This window comes from Plectropomus leopardus, chromosome 8 (assembly GCF_026936395.1).
Source record: "Plectropomus leopardus strain MGB_pleo_1.0 chromosome 8, ASM2693639v1, whole genome shotgun sequence".
Lineage (NCBI taxonomy): Eukaryota > Metazoa > Chordata > Actinopteri > Perciformes > Serranidae > Plectropomus > Plectropomus leopardus.
Window position 1 is genome coordinate 23393778 of NC_142183.1, and position 21600 is coordinate 23415377.

Consider the following 21600-nt stretch of genomic DNA (forward strand, 5'->3'; position numbering starts at 1 on the left):
GTGCGCCTGTGCACATGCATATTTGTGTGTGTGTGTGTGTGTGTGTGTGTGCTAAAACATTGCAGAGGCTTTCAACAACTGCCCAGAAGCCTTCTATAGCTTTACCAATAGTTGTGTACTCCTGTGTATGTAAAATAAGAAATAACTTTTTTTTTCTTGTAGCTGCAAATGTGCTCCCTAGCTTTTTTCACAGTGGTTTACAAAAGTCCTGTAACTAGATGCCACCTACTGCCAAAGGGTCACCACAGGGTCTCCTCTGGCATGCTTCTATCAATACAGTCCCACCTCCACCCACACAAAAGTCTCAGCGCTACTATTGCCTGAGGTATTTCATCCTGTAAAAAAAAAAAATAAATCCATATTTCTTTTACCTTTTAAAATGTTAATTTCAAGGATAAAAAGAAATGTATAGAGTTCTCCTTGACATCAACTCTGCTATTAGACCTTTTTCTATGTTTTCACTTTAATGCATTGAAAATACATTTAGAGTGTCACTGCTGTGGCTTCAAGTCATTTACAACACAAAACTTTTTTTTTTAATTTATGCATAAAGAAAGTGAAACACAAAAATACATTTTGGGTCAAAATGGGTCAGTGTTTGTACATATCCACATGCAGTTAAACATGCAATGAACTAATATTCATTACTTAAACAAGTTACTGTGCAATATATTTGCTATTGAAACCAGCGAGGAAATTAAATTTCAATGGCAAAATATTTGAGAGAAAACATTCATTTTCAAAAAACTCATTTAAAAATAATTAATGGTATTGTCTTTTTCTTTTTTATTGTCTTTTTTTAATTAATGGTATTTCATTTTCTTTTATAAATTTTTAATGACAATCTCACAGACTTCTGTCAAAAATGTTGGTGGTTATGATTAGACATTTGTGTGTTTGAAACTTTCTTTCTGCTTTGCTTTGATATAATTTGCTCATCCTCTGACAATGCTTTGTAAACAGTGGTGGCTGTGCATGATGGACAGAGCAGGACGAGCCTATTCATCAGTGCTGGCTGAAAAAAAAGTGTCATTGAATGTAAATGTGAGTGAGTTTATGTGACACAAAATTACGAGGGCTGTACACAACTCTTCCTTGAGTAATACATACTGTATAATATATAATATAAAGTATAGGTCTACTGTGTGCTGGTTGTACAATACTGGAGACTTTACAGTTGCATATGGCATTAATGATGCAAAACAGTCACATACGATTTTAGCTATTACACTGCTTTTGTTTATCTAATGACATAATACTTAAGTTGCTACAAAATGCATTACTTTGCTTCATTTATAATGTGACAAAGGCCATTGGATGCTGTAGGAAATAAATGTGCATGGTGATGAACACAAGACAAATTATTGTATTTAAAGTCTTTAAAAATAGGCTAGGCAAGGTAACTTTATTTTTATAGCACGTTTCATACAACAGGGCATTTCAGAGTGCTTTACAGAGCAATAAAATATGAAGCATAATAAAGGAGAGAAGGGGTAGAAAAGGTCGAATTAATTACTTAAAAAAAAAAGCATTGCAATTGCAAAAACAAAAAGATGAGAAGATTTAAAGTTATTTAAAATCAAGTGGGAGTAAGCAGTGTAAAAAAAGTAACGTTGGGGAGCGTTCTGGGATGTTATTGCAGATTTGTGAAGCATGATACAGTTATTAATGTTGTATTTGCTGGTCATTTAAGCACACTGGTGTGTCTGCAGTCTGCAGATATTTGTCTTCTCGCATAAATTCTGTATTTGCAATTACAACCGCATCGTGACGCTACAGCTGAACAGAGTACCACACTATCCAACACAAACATCCTTTAGCTGATGCTCAGCTCACAAACAACGAGATTTTAATGCCCTGAGCACAGCCTTTCAGGCAGTCTCACTCATCAGGCTGCGCACAGCTCACCCATGGATGCACTATAATACAACCATAGTTTACCCCGCCTCCTGCACTGCGATTGGCAGACATAAACTCAAACCATTTAGTCAGTGTTGTTGCGATGGCTTTGTCTACCTGCGAGGCTAGCGTCAGGGAAAACTATACACTATCCCTCAGTTTCCGGAAGATCATTGTAGCCTTCCTAAAAGAAAGAAAATGGAATCCTGAAATCGTACTCAGCTCAACAGTCAAGCGTTTCGAGCGACTATTAGAAGAACAATTTGGAAGTACGATTACATTGCTTCTAACATCATTGAACAGGTAATGTCACGGCGATTTCGTGACAGGCCGTATATTTCTTTTGATTACATTTACTTTCGTTGGCTAGCTAATTTTAGCTTGTTTGCTCTGGTTAGGTGCTGGTTGTTAACGTCATTGGTTGACGTCTCTTGTTAGCTAGCTTGCGGTGATGCTAATAGTAGCGTCGATGTCTTAATTAATACCTCGTGTTTTACAATAACAATAAACAGGACTAATGTCAAGTCCACGTCGCGATTCCCAACACCAGTGACTTGTGCTAAATAAGTATATACGTCGATGTAATGAAGCTAAGGACACTCATCGCGAACTTACTGCTAAGTTAGCATTAGCTAATGCTGGACTTGGAAGCGAACTAGCTTTCAACCGAGGTTGTTTGGTCATCTAAGATGCCTGTTTTGATCAGATGGTACACATGATATCGCGGTCATCTTGCCACCAGTCTTTTTTTCGCTTCACATGATACAACAGACACAGTCCGTCCTCCGTCACAGCTAATTATTATGAATTGTGGTTGAAGTTGTCAGTATTGTCTACCGTGTCTAATGCTAGCTAGCTAACGTAGCCTAAGCTAGATGATGCCATTTTGTTTTCATCTCGACTTTGACCAACATACAGCTTTCCCACAGGACTAAGGAATACCAAACCCATCAAATGATTCACGTTAATTTCCAGCTATGAAAAGGCCATTTTTTAAAGGAAAAGGAACTCCACGTTGCCATAAACACAATGGCCCAGCTAGCTAGTGTGGTGTTTATAACAACTTAGCACGTAAGCTTGCTGTGTAACCTATGGACGTTAATCATGCTAACATCAGTTACTGGGTCCCAAATATCAAGTGTGTCGCGGTGTGATGCTATATTTTGATCCGAGTTTTCCCTTAATGACAATGCCCGTGCTTCATACTCTGGTTCGGCTATTACTTTCGTCATAACCAACGCTGGAAAGACTTCAAGGTGTGAAATTAGACAATTTCCGGAGCCTGGTGAATCTCTTGCGTAATGCCATTCCGATTTTTTTCATTGTTGTTAGATGTTGAGTTAGTAAGTAACGTATTTATTTGTTTCGTTTTTGCTGCAGCAGCTGGATCTTGCTGAAGATTGTAGAGCATCCCGCGACCTCCTTGCCTTCTGAATCAATGGAGGGGTCCGACAGTTCAGAGCAGAGCGGCAGTGACCAGCCAGAGTCTCAACGCAGAAGGCAGCTGGACCGCCTGGACAGGGAAGAGGCTTTCTACCAGTTTGTCAACAATCTCAGTGATGAGGACTATCGTCTTATGAGAGACAACAATCTTTTGGGAACCCCAGGTAATAAAGCTTTAACTACCCAAACTAGTCTTTAGTTTTCTGACTGTAATCTCTGACTGTGGAGATGTTGATGTTTGCACAATACCAAGCAACTCAAAGAAAGGGCAGGGTGTCAGTACTCTGTACTTTTCAGGTAGTCAGAGTGAAAAATTATACCAAGCCTCATGACACAGATGTCTGTCAAAAGGTTCCAGCAACATATCTTCTAAAGCACATGTGTAATTTAGGATTCAGTCATTTTAAGCTTATCTTCTTTTTTGTTTTTGTTACTTTTCAGCTATCAATTAAATCCCAGTTGTCATTTCACCAGCTCTCCTATTCTATGCTTAATCTGATCTTAATTTAAGTCGTTGCCTTTCTTCAAAGTTTCAAACTGTTGGCCGACAATTTTTTTTTCTTTTTTTTTAAAAGTGCTAATATAGATTTTGAGAAAAAAATCAAATGAAGATATTATTATTTGTTTAAAAAGGCTCACATCAGGTCTAGCTTGATGCAGAGGCCGGGCATGCGTAGCCACGTAGGCTACCAATCACGGCGCGCTCCTGCCTTATTAACGTCCCAGTGGCACAGTGAGGACAGAGGAAAGTCTCTGCTGCCTGAAAACTCCAGTGTGGACTGCTTTGCCCTTCTCGTACTCGGAACGTGACACTACACTACGTGTTTTCTGATGACGCAGTAAGTTTTGCACATCGTTCTTCTGAAAACGGACTGTTAACAAAGTTTACCAGATACGGACATGTTCACTACTTGGTCTCAGACAGTTAATTTACACACATTGATGGGCCTTGCCATTATCTGTGCCATAGACATTAGTAATTAGTAGTTTTAGATTTGCTTGGATGTGAAGATCGTGTGCTTGCAGGCGTTTTATGTCCTTGCAAGACAAACTTACCAATACCTACCTACTTACCTCAAGTCCCATTTCTGTGTATATAGACATTTACTTCCCAGGCATTAGTATGTCTTCTCCTAGCAATTTCTATAGTTCTCTCTTCATTGTTAATGTGTGTTCTTTCATATTTTCCTTCTGTACAGATAAAAGGCACACCCTGGAGCTTGCTTTGCTGTGCTGTATGTTGATGCATTTACAATAAAAACGGAAAGTTATCCATCCTGACTCCCTGTGTTTCAACAGACAGCCCAGGATGACAGCCATCCTATACATACAGACCTATCTTACTTTACAAAATTATTATTAGGTTACTACCCTGTTGCTTACTCAAATCCTTAATTCACAGTGTATGTCAGGTGCTTTACATCAAAAGTCATGTAGCAGGTTTACATATTGTCCTATTGCCTTGTCCAACAAACAGTTTTGCTGGCCAATAAAGTGCAAAAGTTAACACCGTTTCTTTTCATGTACAACATTAATGTGATTTACATTTTAAAGAACATTTTACATTTTTTCCACACAAGTACTTTACCTATTAGATTTGGGGTATGTCAAATTATCCATCTACTGGCTTCCACTCTTTCTATGCATTAAATCAGAATATGTTTGTTTTTGTTGTAGTTAATCTTTCAATTCCTCATATCCCTGCAAATTTCTTTCTCCTGGCTTACATTAGTGGTCAGACTGCAGTGTGCTAAATACTTAATAATCTTTAAGGAATACATGGATTGCCCAAAAAATCATCTTTTTTTTAATAACAGACAGTTTTTGTTTTGTAATGTCCCTTTCAGGAGAGGTAACTGAAGATGAGCTGTTTAGCAGACTTCAGCAAATCAAGGATGGTCCAGAACAGCAGAATAACAGTACAAGTGCCCCCAGTACTGAAAGTGGAGAAGATCCTGTTGGTAAGTTTGCTGTGTCTTTTTTAAATGTTCACTGTTAAATTCAGATTTTTTGTTGCTTGTTTTGTGTGTTCATAATACTGAATAACTAACATAGAGGAATTAAATTAAAAGGAAAAAACAAGGAAAACAAAAAGTAAAGGCCAAAAAGGGGTGGGCTGAAGCTTAAGCTTGCTATACTTACCTTTTTTATTTATATATTCTTATAAGTAATGCATTTACTGCCAAGTTTAAGTTATGCAAAACAAAAACAACAAAAAAAACAACACATGAGAAAAACAAAATGAACAGAAAGACAAAAAAAGAAACAAAAATAAAATGCTGAAACATTTCATACAAAATAATAATCATACCCTAGTTTAATATTTCTTTAGGACTATTTGTGAACATTTTTTAAATTTGCAGAGTGAACACACATATATATAGCACATATATGATGTATCACTTATAACTCTTCTGATTGTATTGAAAACAGTAAACTGACAGCTGACAAAATTGCTAAAAAAAACCTTTATGGACCAAACAAACATATTGCGATCAGGGAGAAAAGCTGGGCAAATTACTGGGGTTAAAAACGCAAGCTGAAAGATCAGTTAACAGTATAACGACAATGTCAAGCAATTTAACAGTGAACCCAAGTTAAATTAATGCTACTTTTGGAGATTTTTAGGAATCGTTGTCAGAATATGCAAGAAGTAAACAACAACAAGAGGCATTTCTTGATCAACTGCAATTTCAGACTCTCATTAACAGTAGGATGATCTATGTGAAGCTAAAGCAGCATGAACAGTGGGAAAGCACCATGTCCTGATGGGATATCTGTGGAGTTTTATAAAAGGTTCAAACACAAAGTTGTAAAACCCTTATTATTTATGTTTAATGAATCATATAAAATAGGAACCCTTCCACCAACATTAAGGCTAGCTATGATAAGTGTAATATTAAAACCTGGCAAATCACCAACCACGTGTTCATCTTTTAGGTCCATCAGTTTAATGGGATGTTATACAAAATTATTGTGCAAAGCTCCTTCTAAAAGACTAGAACGATATCTTCCTCAGCTGGTTAGTAATGACCAAATGTATTAAAACGGGATGGATTTAGTTACCGGGAATTAAAATAACCCCCAAACTTAGCGACATTGCTTCCATAAGTTATGACCCTCTGGTGGACACAATCACAGAGACATTGAATAGATGGTCTAATCTACCAATTTCAATGATTGGACTCAAAAATCTAGATAAAATGTCTGTTTTACCCAATTTTATATATCTTTTTCAAGCACTCCTGCTTCCATTACCAAGTAACTTCTAAAAAAAAAAAAACTTGATGGTACATTTAGCCAGTTTATTTGGAACAACAGGACAGCCAGACCCTGGCTTTAATTATTATATCTGCCTTATGAAAGAGGGGGACTTCAGGTCCTGAACCTTAAATAGTAATATTGGGCCACCCAGCTAAGTTCTGCATTGTCTTTCTTTTCTTCATCCATACCACCTGCTTGGCTAAATATTGATCAAAAATCAGTTTCAGATTTGCCCATAAAACAGTACTGATATTCCACAGATATTTAGATGCTGAAAAAGCAAGCAAAGAATCGTTTTGTAAAAAACACAATATCAGTATGGTATACAGTACATAATTATGTCGGTTAAAACTATAACCATGTTACAGTTCACTCCCATCCGGGGAAATGGACAGTTTAAACCAGCTCAGTTAGATAAGGGATTCAAACTTCGGGCAGTTAAGAGAATTAGGGTGGGCTCTGACCTTGATCCTGAGGGGATCTTTCTTACGTTTGAACAACTCTGTCAGAGGTACCAAACGCCCCACAAACATTTCTTTAGAATATTTACAATTAAGAAGTTTCATAGCATCGAAATATAAGACGATAATTGACATACTTCCGTTATCAGTTATTGAGGAGATGGTGCTTAATAACCTGGATGGTAAGAGACACATTTCGATTTTATGATCTTTTGACGAAGTATTCAACAGAGTCAGCATTAAATAGTTGGAGAATAGACTCACAAGAAAATATTAGTGAGGTAGACTGGGGAGGGATGTATATTTGTATATCGATGTGCATCTTTTCTACACTTTTTTATGTTGACAAAACTAACTTTGATTTTCAGAACCACCAGAAAACTCTGAGGATCCTGCCAATGGGGACAGTCTCTTAGACTGGCTGAACACAGTGAGGCGCACAGGCAACACAACCAGAACTGGTCATCGTGGAAACCAGTCGTGGCGGGCTGTAAGTCAGACCAACCCAAACAGTGGGGATTTTCGCTTCAGCCTGGAAATTAGTGTGAATCGAAACCTGGCTGAACAGCAGGCAGCTGCTGAAGGTGAGCAGGAATCACTACAAGAATCTCCACAGGAGTCTCCGGAAGAGTCTCCTGAGGGTCAAGAAGTGGTGGCAAATGCTGAACCACAGGTTCCCATGGAGACAGAAGTGGTGGAAGAACCAGTTGTGGAGGAATTGGCTGTCATAGTGGAGCCGGAGCCAGAGCCAGAGCCAGAGCCAGAGCCGGAACCAGAGCCTGAACCTGAGCCTGAGCCTGAGCCTGAGCCTGAGCCTGACCTAGAGGAAAATGTTTCACAAGAGATTTTAGAAGAACCTCCCATCTCTCCTGCAGCCCTGCCAGTACAACCCCCACTTTCTCCTTCTCCGCGTAGAGGACAAAGGAGAGCCCGCAGCCGCAGTCCAGAACCACGCAGGACTAGGGCTCGTACAGCCAGGAGCCGCTCCCCCCTCAGTTTAGATCAGCTGGATGGTCTCTCTAATCCACGTCATACTCACTCCTCTCAAGGCCTCAACTCTGCCACCAGTGTTTCCCCTGTGCCTCAAGTAGAGGGCAGTTCTCGGACTCGACAGCATGTTCTTTCTAGGCAAACCACTGCTGACAGTGATGTTCAGCCATCTAGGGCTGGCGCAGAGACAGTCCCAGAGGCCCAAAATGTGGGATCCCAGGAAGGAGAAGCTGCTGGGGGGGAAGGGGGTGCAGCAGGGCGACGCCCCCCTACTATTATGCTTGATCTCCAGGTGCGTCGTGTGCGGCCAGGCGAATATCGCCAAAGAGACAGCATTGCTAGCCGTACCCGTTCGCGCTCCCAGAACTCAAACAACACATTTCTTTATGAAAGTGAGCGTGGTGGATTTCGTAGGACTTTCTCACGCTCTGAGCGTGCTGGTGTGAGGACCTACGTCAGCACTATTCGCATCCCTATCCGAAGAATCTCTGATGCAGGTTTGGGAGAGGCAACCTCAATGGCTCTCCAGTCTATGATTAGGCAGATTATGACTGGTTTTGGTGAGCTCGGCTACCTCATGGATTCAGACTCAGACTCTTCAGATTCAAACCGTGGGGCCAACACACCTGCGGAGCTGGCAGAAGCCCTCAACAACTCAGATGCTACTCCTGCGGCTCCTGCTGCTGATGTAGATGAACCACCTGTTGCTGCTGGAGTCAGAGCAAGGACAGCTGAGACTGATATCGATGAGGGCCTTACCGCCGCTCCTCCTGCCTCTGGTGGCAGGGCGCGACCCAGGCCACCTATCAGCCTAGAGGAGCCCAGCTCCCTGCCTTTCCTGCGGCTTGCCCACTTCTTCCTCCTAAATGATGATGACGAGGACCAGCCCCAAGGGCTGACCAAAGAGCAGATTGACAACCTCTCAATGCGCAACTTTGGTGAGAGTGATGCCTTGAAGACTTGCAGTGTCTGCATAACAGAATATGCAGAAGGTAACAAGCTACGTAAGCTGCCCTGCTCTCATGAGTACCATGTGCACTGCATTGATCGCTGGCTCTCCGAAAACTCCACTTGCCCCATCTGCCGCAGGGCTGTCTTGGTATCAGCCAACCGTGAGAGTGTGGTGTAGCTTATAAAAGACAGCACGCGTTTTATCTCAACCTAAGTAATCTAATATCCCAAGTCCATAAGAGGCTTTGAGGAAATGTGTCTCCACTGTTGAAATGTATTTCCTTCATACAGTTTGTGAGTTTGATCATAATGCAGTCACAGGTTTGATTTGGGGTGCTCCATGACTGTAACATCGGGACATATTCAGTCTCTAGAAAGACATTTATTATTGCAGCCCAAAGTTAGGCACAAGCAATGCATGTTGTTTGAATCAACCTGTAGTGACCAAGCAGTTTGTTGCATTGCGTCAAGCCATGCACACGAGCAGACCGGTATCTTTTGAAGAATCCCCTGGTTATAAATGCTGCACACCTGCAGGTAGTTCAGGCACATCTGCTCTTTTGTATTCGCTCATTAACGACGCCTTATATACCAGAAGTTGGGTATTGGTACAGTTCTTAGTTACACCAGTTCAAAGTATTAGCTGTAAATAAGCTTGTAAAAATAATTTAGAATTATACTTTGTATCAGTGAATTGGTTTTGGATTGTAAATTATTATTGTAAGATTAGGGTCATTTTGGCCGCAATGACTCACTATCAGAGCATCCCTAAATTTGCTGTTCAACAAATAGGTGGTGTCAGTGTATACAGCATCAGAACAATTAAGAGATTGTCCAAAGTATGTAGGACATTAATTGGTTTTCCATTTACAGTGTGACTTCCACTCCGTTTTGTGCACCTGAAAGAAACATCCTATGAAAACTGAATTATTTTACAAAATCGAATATTGTACAGACGGAAAAAAGATAAATCAAACTAGGCTACTTTTGCAAAGTGTATGTTTATTTTGGAATCATATTGCATTTTTATTTTCTTGATCATAAAAATGATCGAGTAGTATTCATACCAGAAATTAGGGACGTCTCAATTTTGATAGGAGACATTGAGTTGATATCAACTTGTGGCATGTGAATTTTCCACCTCAAAAGTACTATACTAATAGGAATGACCTGTCCAAAAAACCCGAAATATTCTTGCTGTTGTTTTTCCCCAAATAAGAATGTTAACTTTTTAAATTAACAGCAGTGATTTTTACAATCCTTTTGTCCTGTCATCCATGAGCCAAGGGTTTGATTTTTGATTTTTCCACTAACACGTCGCATTGTCTGTAATACTTGACTGATGAATTAAGTTCTCTAAGCTGGTATTGGCATAGATTGAAATCACCAGAATTTTTATTAAATGAAATGTCAACTGCGGCCAGAATAGATCTCTTTACCTGGAGGTCCACCATCATGTACAAGTGATGACATAAGTTATTAATCCTAAGGTTTGCGTGTCAGACATATACCAGTCTGAAGAAATTCACACCATTGTCCTGTCTTAGTAAGGCTCCAGTAGAAAGTCGAGATGCTCGCTCACTGTGCCCCCCGCCCCACGAGCAGATGCTCCATATTAGTGTGCAATACATGCTAAAATGAAACTAGGGAAATACAAACCATGATATAAATGTATGCTATTGTTAAAAAAACTGTTGTTAATGGCTAAAATCTTAAATGAAGACTTATTACCTTTTTATAATGTGTTGAAGTTATTTTATTTTATTTAGAAGTTCTGTAGCTTTTAATAGCACTGTTGATGAACAGAAACACTGGCTAAAGGAAGAGGAAGAGGGCATCACACTTAATGCCATCATGTCGTGTTTCTTGTTCCACTGTTTGATGTCTTTGCCACAATTATTACTTCCCTCTGTGGGACGTCAAAGTTTGAATGCAAGACGTTGTCATTGTTAAATACCATAAACATGTAAATGAAATGTATGTTCCCTCTTTGGCCATTCTTTAGTTTTGGCCTTGTTCTGTGACCCGCCCGGTGCGTTATGTTAACTGGGTGTGAAATGAAACTAACCGCTGAATTAAACAAGTTGTTATGCTAAAAAATGCATTGCAGGTATGCGTTCTCTACACTCACTGTTCTGTTGGGTAATTTTATTCTGCCTTTAGTTACACACATTATTGGTTATCAATATCCCCTTATATATTTAACGGTCAGAATATAGTTTTCTTTTCATTATTGCTTTGAGCTGACTGATATTTTTCCTTTACCACTGACCACCACCCTGACTACTAAAAAAACTGAGACACAGTGTAAAACTTAAAATGAAAGCATAATGCAATGCTTTGTGAATCCGTTTTGACCTATATTTAATTGAATACAGTAGATATTAGACGTTGAGATGTTTAATTATTGAAGTGGTGAATGTTGTTGTTTTTGGTAAATATACACAGTTGGGACAGAGTAATGTTTACCACTGTGTTACATCACCTTTTCTTTTATGATCCCCTCGCTCCCAGATTTGGAGGAGTGGGCCAAACATCCCATCTGAACAATGAGAGATGGGTTTCTTCATACAGAAAGCATCTCGGCAGTGCAAAGGCAAGTTAGTGTGTTCAATACTTATTTTCCTTTGTCATTCCACTTTATTGCACATGATTTTAATTGACTGAAAGCTGCGATTGCTTCAGGACAGTTTCATTGCGTTAACACCAATTTCTTGTCTAAATTTCTTGTGAAAAGCTGCAGTGGAAATGTGTTAAATGAAGGTTTTTGTTTTGAAAACATTTCCCCCACTCTATGTCAAAGAGGATTGCAAATCATTGCATGTCTGTTTTTATGTAGATTTTCTGGGTTTCCACGGTCATGGAAAACCGGGAAAGTCATGGAATTTCACAATCACATTTTTCTGACCTGGAATTAGTAAAAATTCTCTAAAGTTTAGGAAAAGTCATGTGATTTTGTTGAGTGCAATGAAATTGTAATCTTTCGTAGATAACCTTCCATGTAATGTAACATCAAAGCAAATTTATATTTCTGTAACTGTCAACAGAACTACTCTAATATGTGGCCATATGACTTTTTGTGGAGAGAGTTTGAATCTGATATGTTTGAAAAATACTGGGCAGGTAGGGCAAGAAAAAAAATATTAGGGGTCCTATAAAGGTCATGGGAAAGTTTTGAAATGTTGTCCATGAAAATGTGTGGGGAAACCTGGATTTGTACAGTGTCCCAAATTCTTTGGAAATGGGGTTGTATTACATGCACCTTAAAAGATGATCCTCATGATTTTGAATGTGAGAACTGCAAGTAGATGATGATTGGCGTTCACTTCCCTTCAGTTTTATAAGCATTACACCTATTGTGCTCTATATCACATTTTACTAATACGTATGTTAAAACATGATGCATTTGGCCACCAACACTTAGGGAAGAAGTGTTTTCACCAGCACCCCCTGCTGGTAGGATTTGTGAAAATCCCCATTCATTCAGCGTATGCAAGACAGACGTCTGTGAATTGTGGTCGGAAAAAAAAGTTTTCGAGTCGGAAAGATATTTTTTTGCCTCATTTAGTCAGTAGTCTATGTGCTGTGACCATTAATAGTGTTGTTGATAACGTTACCTGGCGGTCCACAGAGGTAGGAAAACAAGGAAGTAGCCTGGTCAGTGTCAGGGAAGAATGGCGTTGCGCATCGTTGGGAGTTGTTTGTCTCACTTTCACAGGAACAGTTTGAAGGTAAATTATGTTATTTGCTAATTTAACCAACAGCTAATGTTATAATTAACGTTTTCTTACACACCCTCCACTCGCGTTTCACTTTGTGGGGACGGAAGTACCAGCATTGACTTTGGGTGATACTGCGTTAGCTAAATTAACGACGAATAAAGTGCTCATATAATAAAACGACATTGGACGTCTGAGGGCAATGGCTAACTTGTTGCAAGGCTAACTACATCAATGTTTTGCTGATCAGTTGAACTGTTGGTACGAAGCACACGAGACCTTTCAGATCCTTCCACATTTCACCACGCAGCGACGCTGTTGATGCCAAATTACAGTTTTTCTTGTTTGCAAATACACGATAAATGAATGAGGGATCCACTTGATCTTCATTATTAGGCTACCCCCTTATCACAGCAAAGGTCTTCTCTTACAAAACATTGATCTCATAGAAAGACCTAAAACTCAGTTGGATTAATTGTTAGACAAAAGCAAAAACACATGTTGACAGCTGATAGATAATACATGCATAATTATAAATCTCCAATGCATCAGTGTGAAACTTGGCACAGTTCTTTAGTCAGCAGTCAGTCCTTAGCCATCCATAAAAGATGCTGCCTCTGTGTTGCTATTTGCAAGGATCAAAGAGGTCAAAGACACATACAAATGAATAATGAATTTATTGTCTAGTTAAATCATCTTTGGTGAAAAGAAGACAGTTTATGCTGTGATATGCTTTCTTGCCTTTTTTTTTGGCACATACCATAACTACGTACAGAGTCAACAAATGTCACAGGTGTATAATACAAACTAATGTTGAACCGGTTTATATTGATAGCTGTATTTTACATTTAGTTGTCCATTGTGTTTAGATTGATTGAAAGAATATTTGACCACAAGTTGTGCTGACTGACAGAAATATTTGCTTTTGTTGCATGTTTTTAATGTTTTGTGACTGTAAGAGCACTTTGCAACCAAAACGTGTCATCTTGGCCAGATACTTTGAGTTGAGGTCTGTGTGAATTGTTTTGAAAATGTAACCTCTAAGTGGACAAATGAGTTCCAGCAAATGAGAAAAACTGTAATTCGAGGGGCTGCAGGTCCTTATACTTCGCACTCAAATGTCAAGATTTTTTAACTGAATCAGTCAAGACAACTAAATACCCATATATATTTCCTTTCAACTGGAAAAAAGTTACTCTTTAAATTCAATTTCATAAGCAGCCTTCAAAGTCTTTAAATAGTGTTAAAGTTGAATTCCCGAGGGCATAGTTGCCTCCAACATCTCTAATTTATCAGTTTTAATTTTTCTTTGTCAACATGACTCAGGCTCTTCTGCATGAAAGTCAACATTTCTGATTTGATAAATCTTAAAACCTACCACGATACTGTCTTTTTGATTAATACTTGATTAATACGGCAAAATGTAGATAAAACCTATTTTAAAATTTAACTTAAACTTAATCCTAAATTAGGTGCTACCTACTTTTTTACTTAGACTAAATGAATGCTTGAATAAGAAGATGATTTATTAAAAAAAATATTGGTTAAAAATTATCTTGAAAAGGTATTTAAAAGCATTAAATTAAAGTTTCTGATAGCCTCCCTGTTAAACTACAGTATCATCTGTCCATGTTGGCGACATTAACCCTTGTGCATCCTTTTAAAAAAGTTTGTCTGGTGTCAATAGACGACAAGTGTCCTTGCCAAAAAAACCTTTAAGCCATAAATATTATATATTAATATTAAGTTTTACTTTTACTAGTTTAAGTCTTTTCACCATCTTAATTCCTGATAACTATCAAATATTCATTCATTTTCTTAATTCTAACCCTTTAAATCCCAGTTTGTTTGTTGTTTTACATTAAGCTATTTTAATTAATCACAAATTCATCTGTCTTATCCATATTAGACTGTCTCTGTCCAAACACTTGGAGTTGTCAGATTCAAAAGAACCTGTCCAGTTGAACTGAGCCATCTGGATCATTTGGTTCTGACAGTGAAAAGTGTGCCAGACACTGTCAACTTTTATACCATGGTCCTTGGCATGGAGGAAATCACTTTCAAGGTAAGCAATGTTAATGTGTAGCTTAAATTAAATGTATTGGTAGTAGTGTAAATTACAGTATTGTATTGCTTATTAATGATCTCATGTCAGTTATATTATTATACGTGTTATTTATTTACTTGGATCAGAAAAAGTAAAATTTCATTGTGCTTTTGGTTTGAGCGAACGTCCACTAGATGGCAGGCTTTGATTACAGGTCAGCTGAAACCCTCTCTGCCCGGTCAGTTGTGAGGGACCCTGAGCTTTCAAACAGCTCTTAACACTCACCATGTCTCTCCTTTTTAAAGGGAAATCGCAAAGCCCTTGGTTTTGGACAACAGAAGTTTAACCTCCATCAGTTGGGTCAGGAGTTTGAGCCCAAAGCCAAGCATCCGAGCTCAGGCTCTGCAGACCTGTGCCTCATCACCAAAACCTCCCTGGCTGCAGTAGCTGCTCACCTGAAGGTCATTCACCTATTTCCTAGAGACTGTCTTAAATTACTAATGTCAGTCTTAATCTTGTAAAGTTACTAGTTGTTACTCTTTTAAACTCACTTGACGTCTGTTTGACTTTGTATGTCACATTTCGTTTCCATTTTGGGGCTGTCACTTTCTGTTGTCTCTTTGTCTCTGCAGGATTGTGGAGTCGAGATAGAGGAGGGACCAGTGGAGAGGACTGGAGCTGTGGGCACCATCACCTCTCTGTACTTCAGAGATCCAGACGACAATCTCATTGAAGTGTCTAACTATAACCAATCAACAGCAGAGGGATCTTCTTGAGACGTCTTTGGCCTTGTTTGTGAGTGAACATAAAATGCACCCAGCTTTGTCTGTTGACCCACAGTCCACAATTAGAGCTACAGCTATGAAGTTTTGAGACCAAAATGTAATTCAAGCATGTTATTTTTTACGACTTAAGTGAATAACATTAGTTTGCTGTGCTGAGACACTGTTCCCATGTAGCTCTGCTGACCAGTGGTTGCAGTTTTAATTATGTGTGGAAAATATTCTTAATTCTGAATCAAAAGCAAACAGTAGAACACCTGTATATGTTAAACTATGTATATGATCAAGTAGCTACTACTGTAGATTTCTTAAAACTTTGTGAAGTGAAACTGAACCTTTGTTAAAAAAATAGTTGCTTTTTCAGCTGAAAATACAAGATTGTTTAGTGTGCCACCATGGGTCCTTAAGGCACTGTCATCTCTGCTTTTTGACACAGTGGAGTGGAGTTAAGATCACATTATGCATACTCACCACCAGCAGATGGAGATGTAAAATACAATGCTTTGCAATGTATGTAATATTCCTTCATTGTACAAAATAAGAAATACACTTGAACTTGGAGATGGTATTTTGTGCCTGTTCACTGTGTCTGTGAAAAAAAAAATGTTGGTTTGTAAAATCAGAAGAAATCTGCATCTTGGCAGATTCTGATATTTAATTTTAAGGTCAGTATATGCCAATTTTGATAACATACCTATATTATCATGCATCCTTACTTATAGGCCAGGAGCACTTGGCTCAGGTATTACCAGCAGCAGGAGCAGGAGCATACTGAATGAGTCTACCAGGCACAGGCCCAGAAGCCCAAAGTATCAGGAGCCCCCTTTGGCCTTCAGCAAATTGTCACTCAAATTAACACATACTCACTAGAAATTGACTCAAAATGACCACAAAGAGGTGCAAAAGAATTGCAAAGAGACAGAAAAACAGGCAGAACAATGACAAAGAGGCACAAAATGACCACAAAGAGACACAGAACCTCAACAAAACAGGAGGCAAAACCGCCACAAAGTCTGTGTCTACGAGCCTCAGTGTTTCATAATCCTACTATGACCAGGACTTATCAACAACCTTCCCAGTAGTTAAATGCAGTGAAGTGAAACTCAAAGACAAATTGCAGGAAAAGATAAGGTAATATGAAAATCTGTGATGTGTTATGTAACTCCTTTTGAACTTCCTCACGCCCAATGCAAAAACTTATTACATAAAAAGTTTCACGTCAGTACAGCTCATTACATAGATGTTCTCTGCATATGTTTCCAACTTCTCTTCACACTTCCTCAATATTTTTCCAAAATGTTGAGATAAGATGGAAAGAGCAGATATGCATTTTGCTGTTTATCCTTGAATTCTCACATGCTCACCATCAAATCACAGTCATGCCTTTGTGATCTGTTTGTAGAAGCAACAAGATTAGATAACTGTCAACAGTTCTTCCCACTCTGGCCTGTGTGTGAGAAGCAAAATAGCATGAAAAGAGTTACCGGGTGAAGAGAGGGAATAGACATTTCTCAATTTCCTGACTGTAAAGTTTAACACTAGGGTTTACTGGCACTTGACAAAAGCAACCTGTTTAGCCATTGTTGTGTGGGATCTTCATCTGTGTCACAGCTATGGCTTTATTTAAGCTTTAGTCTCTAAAAGTCTGAGGTTACACTGCTGTCGTGTGGTCTTGTCTGCTGTGGGTGGAGATAGAATAGTTAAACTGTACACCTGTCATTCATCCTTATTGTGTTTGAATCCCCTTCCTTATTGCTGAGTGTCCTAACACAAAGGCATCTGCTTTAGGTATACTTTTAAACCAAAGGGGATATTTTCAGCTGACCAGGATCTTTGTATTCATGTACCTCTGTGAGCCCACATTTTATCTGCTCTGGCCGTTGTATATGCAATTGAGTTGAGTGATGTCAGGCTAATTTTTACTTTGGAAATCGTTCCTTATCATAGAACACAGGATTGCAGGAAGTGACATGTCATGATAACTTCCCCAGTGATAGACCACTGATTTGTGTAACTGTACTATAAATCTTCCATATCTCAACATACTCTTTGTTCCACTGTATAGCTGCTGTAGTGTATTTGAGTTCTCATTTCCTTCTTTGCATTCTTTCCTTATTTTATTATTGCCTAAATTATATCAGTCACACTACTGTTGTTTTTTTTTAAATTATTTATTATATATTAAATATGTTAGCACACTATTTAACAGTGCTAGTTTTTCCTTACTGATTTCCCGCCTTACTGCTGTATTCATAGTAGATGTTTTTATTTCTTGAGTTCTCTGGTACTGCAGAACACAACAAATGACCACTTTTACTCTGCTGATCCTAAAATATTACTTTAAGTTTCACAGAAACTTGACATTTTCAAAGGATAATGCATTTCTCAAGCTGAATTACAGATAAAAATGTATAAAACAATTCACAAGACAAAAAGTGAGACCAAAGTTAATAAAGTATAACCATAAATTACTTCAGCAGATTACCAGACATTGCATCTGCTGTATTTTGCACCATGAGGGGCTGTCTTCAAACTGTTATTCTATTTTTGTTTAGTTTTTTTAAAAGACCCACAACTCACTTTAATGATAAACTAAATGTGGCCTTCTTCTTTAGTTCCTAATTAACTTTTATTCTGACTTTACAAATAACTTTGTGGATTAAGCAATGCCAGCACTTGTAGACCTGCCCAGACAGGGCTAAGACATGTTGGTTTCCCAGTGTCCCATGATGGACATGAGTTGGGCAGGTGCATGCAACAGAGCCCATGTGTCTCGGACACCGTTTTCCCCTGTGCAGTATTGCCAAACATGAACTTAAGGACCACAGACTGGAATGAGGAAAACAGCAGTCTTTTCCGAGCACTGGTCCACAGTTGAACACTGCTGTGTGTACAGTGTGTACATTTGGAGTGCCAACGCTTGAAAAAGTAAACACCTTTACTGGACTTTTGTATGTATAGCATTTCCTTGTTGACTTTTCTTACTCTGCCAATAGAATACTAGTGTCAATTGAAGGACACAAGATAAGGACCCATAATCCACTTGATCAGCATTAATTTCCATTGAATTAGAATATTATTGGACGTTAATGGTTGTTCGAGGAATTATTCAAACCACCACATTTGACCAGGGATGGCTTGTGAAAAAGTTTCAAAAAACCTTTTCATTCAAAACCCATGAAAACTGAATTGTCACGCAAAAAGTCATACTATAGCATGTGGTCCAAAATCCTTCTAAATATGTAATGTCTAAAGCTGACTGAAAAAACATCAAAAAAACTATACCAAAACATTTTGAAAATATGACATGTCCAAACAACAGCTGAAAACCACATGAAATTGCATGTCCACACAAACATTATGGTATAGAATGTTTAAAAAAATCATTATATAGCATCACAAAGAAATGACCTAAAACGCCATACAATAGTATGACACATCGGTTTTCAGCCATTTGTAGGACATGTCAGAATCTTAGATTTTTCGCCATACTATGCTATGTGGTTTTTGCTACTTTATCAACATGCTATATAGTACATTTTGGCCTTTTGTTAGCCCTTTTTTTCAGCATACGATGCTATAACGCACCTCTACAAGCTATAATAGTTTTTGCCAAACACAGTTTTTGGCCATTTTTTCAACATGCTTTATTGTGCCTTTTTGGCCTTTTTTGCCCATTTTTCAGCCTGCTATGCTATGGTGTGTTTCTAAAAGTTATAATATGTGGGTTTAAGGCATTTTTTGGAAATGTCAAAATTTGAGATTTTTCACCATACTATACTATGGGGGTTTTGGTCATTTTTTCAACATGTTATATTATGACTTTTTGGGCTTATTTTGGCCCTTTTTTAAGCATGCTATGTTATGGCAGGACTCCACAACGTATAATAAGCGCTTTTCAACCATTTTTGCCTACTGCTTCAGCCTGCTATGCTATGGTGCGTTTCTAATAGCTATAATAAGCGGTTTTCAGGCATTTTTGGTCAGTTTTTCAACATGCTATGTTATGACTTTTTGGCCTTTTTTTGACTCTTCAGCATGCTGTGCTATGACGTTTCTCTATAAGCTATAATAAGCAGTTTTCAGCCATTTTTAGGACATGTCAAAATTTTAGATTTTTCTCCATACTATGCAGTTTTTGGTCAGTTTTTCTGGTCTTGATGGACCGAAGCCTCCTGCCAGAGGGGAGTGATTGAAAGAGTTTGTGTCCAGGGTGGGAGGGATCGGCCACAATCTTACCTGCACGCCTCAGAGTCCTGGAGGCGTAAAGGTCCTGGAGGGAAGGCAGACTGCAGCCGATGACCTTCTCAGCAGAGCAGATGATACGCTGCAGCCTGCGCTTGTCCTTGGCAGTAGCTGCAGCGTACCAGATGGTGATGGAGGAGGTGAAGATGGACTCGATGATGGAGGTGTAGAAGTGCACCATCATCTTCACTGGCAGGTTGAAGTTCCTCAGCTGCCGCAGGAAGTACATCCTCTGTTGGGCTTTTTTGGTAAGAGAGCTGATGTTCAGCTCCCACTTGAGGTCCTGGGTGATGATGGTGCCCAGGAAGCAGAAGGACTCCACCGTGACCACTGGAGAGTCTCTCAGGGTGATGGGGGTGAGTGGGGCTGTGTTCCTTCTGAAGTCTACAATCATCTCCACTGTCTTTAGAGCGTTGAGCTCCAGATTGTTTAAGCTGCACGAGGACACCAGACGGTCTGTCTCCCTCCTGTAGGCGGACTCATCTCCATCAGAGATGAGCCCAATGAGGGTTGGTCGTCCGCGAACTTCAGGAGCTTGACAGACTGGTGACTGGAGGTGCAGCTGTTGGTGTACAGGGAGAATAGCAGAGGGGAAAGAACACAGCCCTGAGGGGATCCAGTGCTGATAGTCCGGGAGTCAGAGATGTGTTTTCCCAGCTTTACATGCTGCCTCCTGTCAGACAGGAAGTCTGTGATCCACCTACAAGTGGAGTCTGGCACGTTCAGCTGGGAGAGCTTGTCCTGCAGGAGAGCTGGGATGATTGTGTTGAAGGCAGAGCTGAAATCCACAAACAGGATCCTGGCATAGGATCCTGGGGAGTCCAGGTGCTGGAGGATGAAATGCAAGGCCAGGTTAACTGCATCATCTACAGACCTGTTGGCTCTGTAGGCAAACTGTAGGGGGTCCAGGTGTGTGTCAGTAATGTCTTTGATGTGTGGAAGCATGAGGCGCTCAAATGACTTCATAACCACAGAGGTCAAGGCGACGGGTCTGTAGTCATTGAGACCTGTTGTCCTCAGCTTCTTGGGAACAGGGATGATTGTGGAGGCCTTGAAGCAGGCCGGTACGTGGAATGTCTCCAGTGAGGTGTTGAAAATGTCTGTGAACACTGGAGACAGCTGATCAGCACAGTGCTTCAGGGTGGATGGAGAGACAGAGTCCGGCCCACTTGCTTTGTGGGGCTTCTGCCTCTTGAACAGTCTGTTGACATCCTTCTCCTGGATGGAGAAAGGTGTCACTGGGGGGGAGGGGGAGGATGAGTTGGGAGCTTCTGAGGTGGGCAGCTGTGGTGAAGCTCCTGCTGAGATGGGGGAGGTGCAGGTGGAGGGTTGTGGCTGGTCAGAGGTGTGATGGGGGATGGAGTCAGGACTGTCCCATTGTCTTTCAAATCTACAGTAAAACTCATTTGTGATCTGTTTGTAGAAGCAACAAGATTAGATAACTGTCAACAGTTCTTCCCACTCTGGCCTGTGTGTGAGAAGCAAAATAGCATGAAAAGAGTTACCGGGTGAAGAGAGGGAATAGACATTTCTCAATTTCCTGACTGTAAAGTTTAACACTAGGGTTTAGTGGCACTTGACAAAAGCAACCTGTTTAGCCATTGTTGTGTGGGATCTTCATCTGTGTCACAGCTATGGCTTTATTTAAGCTTTAGTCTCTAAAAGTCTGAGGTTACACTGCTGTCGTGTGGTCTTGTCTGCTGTGGGTGGAGATAGAATAGTTAAACTGTACACCTGTCATTCATCCTTATTGTGTTTGAATCCCCTTCCTTATTGCTGAGTGTCCTAACACAAAGGCA

The 21600-nt window shown here is 39.6% G+C and overlaps 2 protein-coding genes across 5 annotated transcripts; both read left to right on the forward strand.

The window, feature by feature from the left end:
• Window positions 1-2036: 2036 nt before the first annotated feature.
• On the forward strand, window positions 2037-11108 carry rlim (ring finger protein, LIM domain interacting). Of its 3 annotated transcripts, none has more exons than XM_088081207.1 (4): window positions 2037-2202; window positions 3283-3506; window positions 5190-5303; window positions 7436-11108. In XM_088081207.1, the coding sequence occupies exons 2-4, from the start codon at window positions 3338-3340 to the stop codon at window positions 9184-9186; spliced, it is 2034 nt and encodes a 677-aa protein (XP_087937333.1). In that variant the 5' UTR covers window positions 2037-2202; window positions 3283-3337; the 3' UTR covers window positions 9187-11108. The 3 variants fall into 3 exon arrangements, with proteins under 3 accessions (XP_087937333.1, XP_042349098.2, XP_087937334.1); XM_042493164.2 differs by having other exon boundaries at window positions 2038-2202; window positions 3280-3506; XM_088081208.1 differs by lacking the exon at window positions 2037-2202 and having other exon boundaries at window positions 3368-3506; window positions 3976-5303.
• Window positions 11109-11249: 141 nt separating this feature from the next.
• glod5 (glyoxalase domain containing 5) lies at window positions 11250-16124 on the forward strand. 2 transcript variants are annotated; one of them, XM_088081209.1, is made up of 4 exons: window positions 11250-11604; window positions 14637-14792; window positions 15080-15235; window positions 15407-16124. In XM_088081209.1, the coding sequence occupies exons 1-4, from the start codon at window positions 11428-11430 to the stop codon at window positions 15548-15550; spliced, it is 633 nt and encodes a 210-aa protein (XP_087937335.1). In that variant the 5' UTR covers window positions 11250-11427; the 3' UTR covers window positions 15551-16124. The 2 variants fall into 2 exon arrangements, with proteins under 2 accessions (XP_087937335.1, XP_042349431.1); XM_042493497.2 differs by lacking the exon at window positions 11250-11604 and adding an exon at window positions 11630-12739.
• The last annotated feature ends 5476 nt before the right edge of the window (window positions 16125-21600 follow it).

Bases quoted from the DNA above. Each gene is read 5' to 3' on its own strand.
- rlim (XM_088081207.1), top strand. From the start codon at position 3,338: ATGGAGGGGTCCGACAGTTCAGAGCAGAGCGGCAGTGACCAGCCAGAG. The intron at 3,507-5,189 runs GTAATAAAGCTT...TGTCCCTTTCAG, and splicing joins CAATCTTTTGGGAACCCCAG to GAGAGGTAACTGAAGATGAG. The intron at 5,304-7,435 runs GTAAGTTTGCTG...TTTGATTTTCAG, and splicing joins AAGTGGAGAAGATCCTGTTG to AACCACCAGAAAACTCTGAG.
- glod5 (XM_088081209.1), top strand. From the start codon at position 11,428: ATGTTGTTGTTTTTGGTAAATATACACAGTTGGGACAGAGTAATGTTT. The intron at 11,605-14,636 runs GCAAGTTAGTGT...TATCCATATTAG, and splicing joins AGCATCTCGGCAGTGCAAAG to ACTGTCTCTGTCCAAACACT. The intron at 14,793-15,079 runs GTAAGCAATGTT...TCCTTTTTAAAG, and splicing joins TGGAGGAAATCACTTTCAAG to GGAAATCGCAAAGCCCTTGG.